Source organism: Capsicum annuum, chromosome 10, assembly GCF_002878395.1.
Source record: "Capsicum annuum cultivar UCD-10X-F1 chromosome 10, UCD10Xv1.1, whole genome shotgun sequence".
NCBI classification, from domain to species: Eukaryota; Viridiplantae; Streptophyta; class Magnoliopsida; order Solanales; family Solanaceae; genus Capsicum; species Capsicum annuum.
This window is the reverse complement of record NC_061120.1, coordinates 145,172,479-145,179,965: the sequence shown is the minus strand read 5'-3', so window position 1 is coordinate 145,179,965 and position 7,487 is coordinate 145,172,479. Positions and strand designations below refer to the sequence as shown.

The window sequence follows — 7,487 nt, the reverse complement described above, 5'->3', positions numbered from 1 at the left end:
TGGCCTAAGGCAAAAATCAAACGGAGGCCTTGCGTTTAATTTTTTATATAAAAAAAAAAATTTCTATAAATAGTATTTAATATATTTTTTAAGATTTGTAATTTATTATTACTAAACAAAAATAGGCCCCTCAAATTTTGGGGTCTTAGGCGGCCGCCTTTTCTCCTAAAGGGTTGAGCCACCCCTAATCAGCATTCAACATTTGTACGTAACACTTTATGCATCATCATTTATCATTGCAAAAACAGGAAGGCGACAACATGCCAACATATATAGTATACGTAGAGTTGGCAAAATGAGAAGCTAACTTTAATAATATAATAATAATATTTGATGTTTATATATCCCTTCAGTTTCAACTGAAAAATGACAAAATCTTAAGTTAACGTGAATCTTTTAAAAAAAAAAAAAAGTGATAAAAAGTGTGGTGTGTATACTCTCTCTGTTCCCTTTTAGTTACTCACCCGTCAATTAAAATAGCTATTTTATTATAATATATTTATTAAATGATGTTTACTATTGTATTTGAAATTAATTTGAAGAAAAAATAATTAATATTAAAAGTAAAATATGAAAACAATCTTAATATGTCAAAAATGACAAAAAAACGAATCGAACGAGAATGTTTTAAGAATATATTCATGAAAAATTAATCAAATTTTAAAAGCATAGATCAAACTAATTTTCAATGGATCAAAAAGTTGGGTGGATTCTTTTTAATGGATCAAAAAAAAATTGACATGGCCCTCTAATAAGCTGCCACGTGGTAAGGCAGTTTTTAAAAACCATCTGTTAAAAAGTAACGGCATGAATGGGTCGATTTTGTAACGGCGATGGCATGAATGAGCCCAACTTTTAATGGATAGCATAAATAAGTCATTTCTAACAGTTCAATGGCATTTTTTAGCCTTTTCCCAAAAAAATATTATTGGGAATGTTTTAGGAGTATCTCAAGTGTTTCCGTAAGTCGCACGCTAGTTCAGTGAAGATTACAAATTTTGATGACTACTTGCATCATGATTTTTTTTCATTCTTCCAGCAAGAGCAGGCTATGTTTGTAAGCAAAGGACAATCCGGTGCACTAAAGCTTCCGCCATGCTCAGTGTCTTGAAAGGTCCGAACCACAAAGTTTATGTACATAGCTTACACATTTCTGCAAAAAGTTATTTCCACACCTTGAACCCTATCCAGTGCACTAAAGCTCCCGCCATGCTCAGTGTCTTGAAAGGTCCGAACCACAAAGTTTATGTACATAGCTTACACATTTCTGCAAAAAATTATTTCCACACCTTGAACCCTAACCTCCTGATCACGTCCCAACAACTTTACCGATTACTCCAAATTATAAGCAGTGACCCAAAAAAGAGTGATTTGAGTAAATCAAATTGTGGAAACAATTGGTGGAAAGCAAGTTAAACAGACTTCCTTCCACATAGGGAATAATGCGCATCCCCAGCAGATAAGACAGCAAGAAGTCCAAGAATACGAAACAAATTGCCTCGAGAACAGAGTATAAAAAGAGAAATAAAAATAACAAAAGCGCATACCATTCACCGATGCCACTATCCTAATAGTTTAGAACCAACAGAACTCAGTAAATGAGGCCTTCCAAATTTGATTATGGTTGGTTAATCAGATGCAAGCAACAATGCTTCCCTACAACCTTGTATGAAAACGTACAAAAAGTTAACCATAGACTAATAGATACCTTAAACTCTTCCCTGTAAATTTTCAAGGCCGAGACTTAACTCATGTTGTACAACAGAAATCTAAATGAATCGACAAAAAGAATCCACGGGAACAATAACAAAGAAACATTGGCCGTCTGTTGTTGGGTTACTTCCTCAGTTTCTTCCTGGAAGATTTGGATGAACCCTTTGATTGCACAGTGCCTGCATTCTGAGAGGCTCCTTTTGGATTAGCAGGCTGGTTTGATTTTGTATCACTACTGCTCGCCGCCTCTTTAGCAACTGCACCTTGAGAACCTCTAATTTGAGCTGCTCTCTTATCCTTTCTCTTTGGTCTGTAACTAGACCTCTCCCTCTTGGGAAGCCACCTCTCTGGATCAGGTGGAGGTCCTGGATTAGTTGGGTCAAAACCCTTTGGATATTTTGGCTTTCTCTTCCTCTTTTTCTTCGCCTTATCCTTACTCTTCGCTTCGTATGTTTCAGTGGCACCACCATTCGGACCTTTCTCGGTATTCTTGGCACCAGAAGTTTTCTCCAAACTGTCGACATCTATTGCTTTCAAACCAGGTAGTGGTTTTAACTGCTTCTCATAAGCTTCTGCTTTCTCAATGTCACCATAGGCTGCAGTCTGTATTAATCCAACTAAAGCCTCAATACTTCCATGGCTTTTCACTAGCTGCTCGTAAAGGTGTGCTGCCTCCTCTTTCCTTCCATGCCTGAGCTTGAAAGCAGCAGCCTCCTGCATGATGGTATTGAGCTTATTGTCTTCAGTCATGGCATTTGACCACCATTTGACAGCGGAATCAAATACAGCATCAGCACCATCTATATCTCCAGCCCGTTCCTTGAGAGAAACAATGGTGGCAACAGTTGCAGGCTTGTGCTGAATGTCAGGTATTTTCGCCAAGGAATCAGCTGCAATCTGCGGATGGCCAGCAGCTGCAGCAACCTGAGCTCTTGAAAGCAAGATAACCTTGGACCTGTCAGGAAACTTATCTGCATACTGTCCAAGTATTTCTTCAGCTTTAGCAGCCTTGTTCTCTCTCACATGTACAGCAGCTTGGAGAAGTACAGGCATCAAGCTACCAGGGAATATCCCAGGTAGAGCACCAACAAGCTCTCTAGCCTGTAACAATTCGATACGAAAAATAAACATTGGAAAAAGAATGAGGGCGTAGCAGTTGGATGTCAATTCATGGTTCCCTTGTTTATTATTGCATCAAATGTTAAAAGGAGAACCACCCAAACGAATGTAACATCTCAGACAATATACCTGATCCATCTTATTAGAATGAAGTAGAAGCAGCACCCTATTGGTATATATTGCTTCCCTTTGCTTCTGTGAAAGCTTCAAGTCCAGACCACGAGCAAGCTGGAACTTCTCTGGTCCATCACTTTTCTCTATTAGCTTATCGAGTTTCCTTAAACCATCAGACACATCTTTAGGACCCTTTATAGCAATGAGATTATTTACTGCCACCGCAAGTGAAGACTCATCAGCAAAATTTCTTTTGATAAGATCAGTATAAGATGCAACAGCCTCTTGGGTGTTCCCTAGAATCTGGAGAGGAAAAAAAAAATGAAACTAGCATAATTGCAACTTCTCAAAGCAAAAGAAGACTAGTCAAACTCGTGTGATAAGATAATTTACCTGTTGTACATATGCAATTTGAACAGCTATAGGTGCTAATTCAATTTCAACATCATCATCAGCTAAATTCTCTTCCATTAGTGTTTCCTGACCAATTCTGTAATTCCAATGTCCATAAAATAAGATATTCATCTTTCTTTTATATTTTCATTCATTCATACAAAACTGGAAGTTTCACAGAGAATTGCAAAGTCTGAGATTTTACCACAGCTGATTTGAGACTTCTAAGAGTGCATAACCAATATTTTTTCCCTAAACAGGTGGTAAGAACTGAAGTAAACTTTAAAAAGACGAAGGAAGAGAAAGTATCATTTTACGATTGTTCCAAATGAATAGACCAGAATGCAGTTTGTCCCTTGTGACATCTCATAAATAGATATCAGTTTGCCCTAGGATCTCTGGCAGCAAATAATAAATTGCATTCAATTATCCACAAGATATAAGGAGGAAATCATCCTACAAAACGCAACTTATAATTTACAGCCCCACATAACATGCCCCCTATTTAAATGCAACCCCACCCACCCACAAAAAAAAAATAGACATTAAGAATTGAAAGAAAAGGGAAGTAAGAAATACAATCAAATAAAGCTCCTGTTACAGAAGCATCATTTGCATGATCCTGAAAATTGGAATAGCTAAATAACTTTCTTTTCTTGTATAAAACTGTAAATTCCATTTACATAAGACATAATAAGAAGCTATAGAAGCTCTGCAGGCATTTTAACCCCCAGCATAAATTCACTTTGACTCTGCTGGCACGTCTCTTCAATTAGGCTAGTTCTAAATTGTCAGTCTATCATTACTAAAGGGTTATAACAAACCAACAGAAATTTATCCCAAATAAGAAAATAAAAAGATGCTTAAGATTCTCCTGAGTTCACAGAGACAAGAATATAATAGCTAAAGTACGTACATCTTGATGCCAACTTGAGCCCTCAAGAATAACTTCCAAATGAGGAAATATCTGATGTTTTTTTTTACTAGTCATAGATCATGCGTCATCAAGTGTTAAGAAAATGGATAAAGTCATACAAATAAAACAAGTCAGGACTAACTGAATCTCATTCTTTCATGATGTCACTAAAAGCTTATTAGGGGTGGGGCAAACTTGCCTTCGAGCTGACAATAACAGTTGTTCTGCTTCTTTATACTGTTCCCTTTCAATCAAAGAGCAGGCAGTGTTGTAAGCCAATTCGAAACTACTAGTTGCTTTAACTCTCAGTGAATCCAAGGTTCCCTGCACTTCAGAAGTCCTTCCAGCAGAAACCAGACCAGCAACAAGATTTATCTCCAACGAATCTATCGTGGACTTCGGGAGCATTTGATAAATATCGACGGATGCACCCATCTTTCCTAAACGATATAAAATCTGAGATTCCAAAAGCATTGACTCAGTACTTCCTTCTTTCCCCTTCAAGGACTGTAAAGCCTCCGCCAATTTATTTTGCCTATATAAGCAATATGCCTTTTCAAAGAAAGCATGACAGTGAAAAAAGGAAAATGTTAATGAGAGAAACAAAATCCAGAATTGAAGAGAAAGGAACTAATTTTTCTTTTCGACAAGTAGAGGAGATATGTAGTAAACATAAGACAAACATATCTATAAAAGAACTTGCATAGTGCAAGAAACAGAAATGGCGACATATGGGACCATCACTTCAGAAGATATTTGCAAGACTGGGAGTTGCATGAGTTCTTTGATTTATACAATCTTTTGGAAGGTTTTGCAGTAAATCCCTAAGATCCAGCCAGTCTCAAATGGAATGGCTCAAGCAAAGGAGTTTACTCTGTCAAGGCATGCTACAATAGACTCAACATCCCAAACACTTTAACTGACCACTGACCTTGGAAATTGGTCTGGAAATCCAAACTCCCCCTTAAGATCAAGTGTTTTCTCTGGACATCTCTCCTAAATGGCACCATCACTCATGAAAATTTAAAGAAGAAGGGCTTCCAGTTAGCGAACAGATGCTTCATGTGTCGTCTTAAAGAAGAAACAGTGAATCATTTGTTTTTACACTGCCCTGTCGCAACAGACATTTGGTCTATGTATCTCGGAGTTTTTGGCATCAGCTGGTCAACATCAGCCACCCTGAAAGAAGCAGTTGAAAGTTGGAGCTCATGGAAAGTGGAAAGATCCATCAAGAGAATCTGGCAAATGATACCAGCCTGTGTATTTTGGAGTATATGGATCGACAGAAACAACAGATGTTTTGAAGGGACTTCAACTCCTAACTGCTCTTCAAAATCTAAAAGTCTGGTGAAATCATTTAGTTGGAGCAACTACTCCCCAGTAAATGATATGATTTACCTTGTAGACTTCATTAGCTCCCTCTCGTTAGCCTAATAGCTTGAGTTTTTGCTATTGGTTTAACTCCCAGATCTCTTTTTTTTTTCAATTCTGGAGTTGTCACTTATTTTCTTTGCAACTATATTGCATCTCCTTTATGCCTTTCAACAGAACCACTTCATCACAAAAAAAAAAAAAGAACAATTTGCATAAAGACGTGTGATGGATCAACCCAAGCTAACTTGGCACTGAAAAGAAGCTTATGAAATAGTTAACTATCCCACGTAGAAAAGATCAGGAACTGAGATGACTGTTTGTATATTTCCTATTGTACTTCCCAGTGTATGTGCATTCTGTTCACGACAACAACAACATACCAGTGTATTCCCAAAAAGTCGTGTCTGGGAAAGGTAGAGTGTACGCTGACATGACCTCTACCTAAGAGGTAGAGCAGCTATTTCTGATAGACCCATGGTTCAAGATAAAAACAGTCTATAAGAAGAAGTAATGGAAATAAGGGCTCGTTTGGTACGACAGATAAGCGATAAACTAATTCGGAAGTTGACTCATTGATAAGGCAAACACGAACTATTTTTGATGATTGAATTCTCCTTTAAGTCCAAACAAAATCCAATGACAATGAATACACTAATTTGATAGTCAGCAACACAAATTTACCTTCAAGGGTCCGCTACGCATACTCTTTTAACAGCATGGGTAACGTTAAGACAAAAACTAAACAGACAACTAAGTTGCTTTCTCGATGTTGAGCCTTTTTTCAAGGGAAACTAGGTTGTTAGCTCGTACTGCAATCATTTGTTTGACGTGACAATCTTATAGTAGCAGAACCATACCATACACGACACCTAAATAATACTAAAATCAAACCTACATGTTAAAACAATAGACAATAACAGAAATTGAAGAACAAGTAACAAGAGTAATGCTACTACCGCGACTAGACGAATGGATCAATACCCTCCAAACTACAATATGCATTATAATTACCTTAAAGAAGCTAAGATCAACAGAAGCCTTTTTAATAGCAGCCAATGCTTCATCTATACAATCTGCTTTCACTAACGCCACCACTTTACATCTTATCGCATCCTCATCTCCCGGTGCCGCCGCAAGTACTTCAAATAAAATCATTTTCAAAAAAAAAATCAACAAAATTTAAAAAAAAAAAAGAAAAAAAAAAACTTTTTGGATCGATATATTAGAAATAGAACTGACATTGATCAGAAACTTTGACGGCCTGTTCATATTCGGATCGTTGGATGTGGCGATTGAGGTTAGCGAAGAGATCTTCAATTGATATAGCTGCTGTTGTTGCCGATGTCGCCTTTGCTTTCGGCTTCGGAGCCATTTTTGAAGCAATTTTCAGATTTCTCCTTCTTTGGGTAACTGTATATTGATATAATGAAGAAAATGAACAAGTCAGAATTGAGGAGGGTTTGATGTTGGGCCTAACTCGGGTAATGAACTTGGGACATGTTTGGTCCAAATCCAAATGAAGTCCAATTATTGGGCCGTTGGGCTATACCATGAAAATTGGGGGAAAAAAGGGAAAAATTTCATAATTCAACAACTTAAGTTTTTAAACTACCAAAAATTCCTTCACTTTTAAAATTTTCCAAATATCTCAATATTTACTACTTTTACCTTTGTTTAGAAAATAGGTGAGATACATATTACAACTCCTGACAACTGTGGTCTCTTTTACCAAATTTAACATCGGTACCTGTTATTTTCACGCCTGAATTTCTGCAGCGGTTTCCATTTGTTTTCTTGCACGATTTCAAAACTTTGAATCAAGGTAAAATTTCATATTCGCTTTCTTCTTATCATATCT

At 37.0% G+C, this 7,487-nt stretch overlaps 1 protein-coding gene across 1 annotated transcript; it reads right to left on the bottom strand.

Annotated features, from left to right (window-relative positions):
* Positions 1 to 1,591: 1,591 nt before the first annotated feature.
* On the bottom strand, positions 1,592 to 7,081 carry LOC107845925 (signal recognition particle subunit SRP72). Its single transcript, XM_016690438.2, has 6 exons — positions 6,869 to 7,081; positions 6,641 to 6,768; positions 4,455 to 4,807; positions 3,340 to 3,436; positions 2,962 to 3,249; positions 1,592 to 2,814 (listed from the first exon to the last, which is right to left on the bottom strand). Exons 1-6 carry the CDS (start codon positions 6,999 to 7,001, stop codon positions 1,837 to 1,839), a joined length of 1,977 nt encoding a protein of 658 aa, XP_016545924.2. The 5' UTR covers positions 7,002 to 7,081; the 3' UTR covers positions 1,592 to 1,836.
* Positions 7,082 to 7,487: the final 406 nt, after the last annotated feature.

What these genes read in the sequence shown, in the direction of transcription:
- LOC107845925 (XM_016690438.2), bottom strand. Translation starts at nt 7,001, where the DNA reads ATGGCTCCGAAGCCGAAAGCAAAGGCGACATCGGCAACAACAGCAGCT. An exon ending in AAATTGCATATGTACAACAG is followed by an intron (nt 3,250 to 3,339) that starts GTAAATTATCTT and finishes TTTCCTCTCCAG; the next exon opens with ATTCTAGGGAACACCCAAGA. An exon ending in ATTCTAATAAGATGGATCAG is followed by an intron (nt 2,815 to 2,961) that starts GTATATTGTCTG and finishes GAATTGTTACAG; the next exon opens with GCTAGAGAGCTTGTTGGTGC.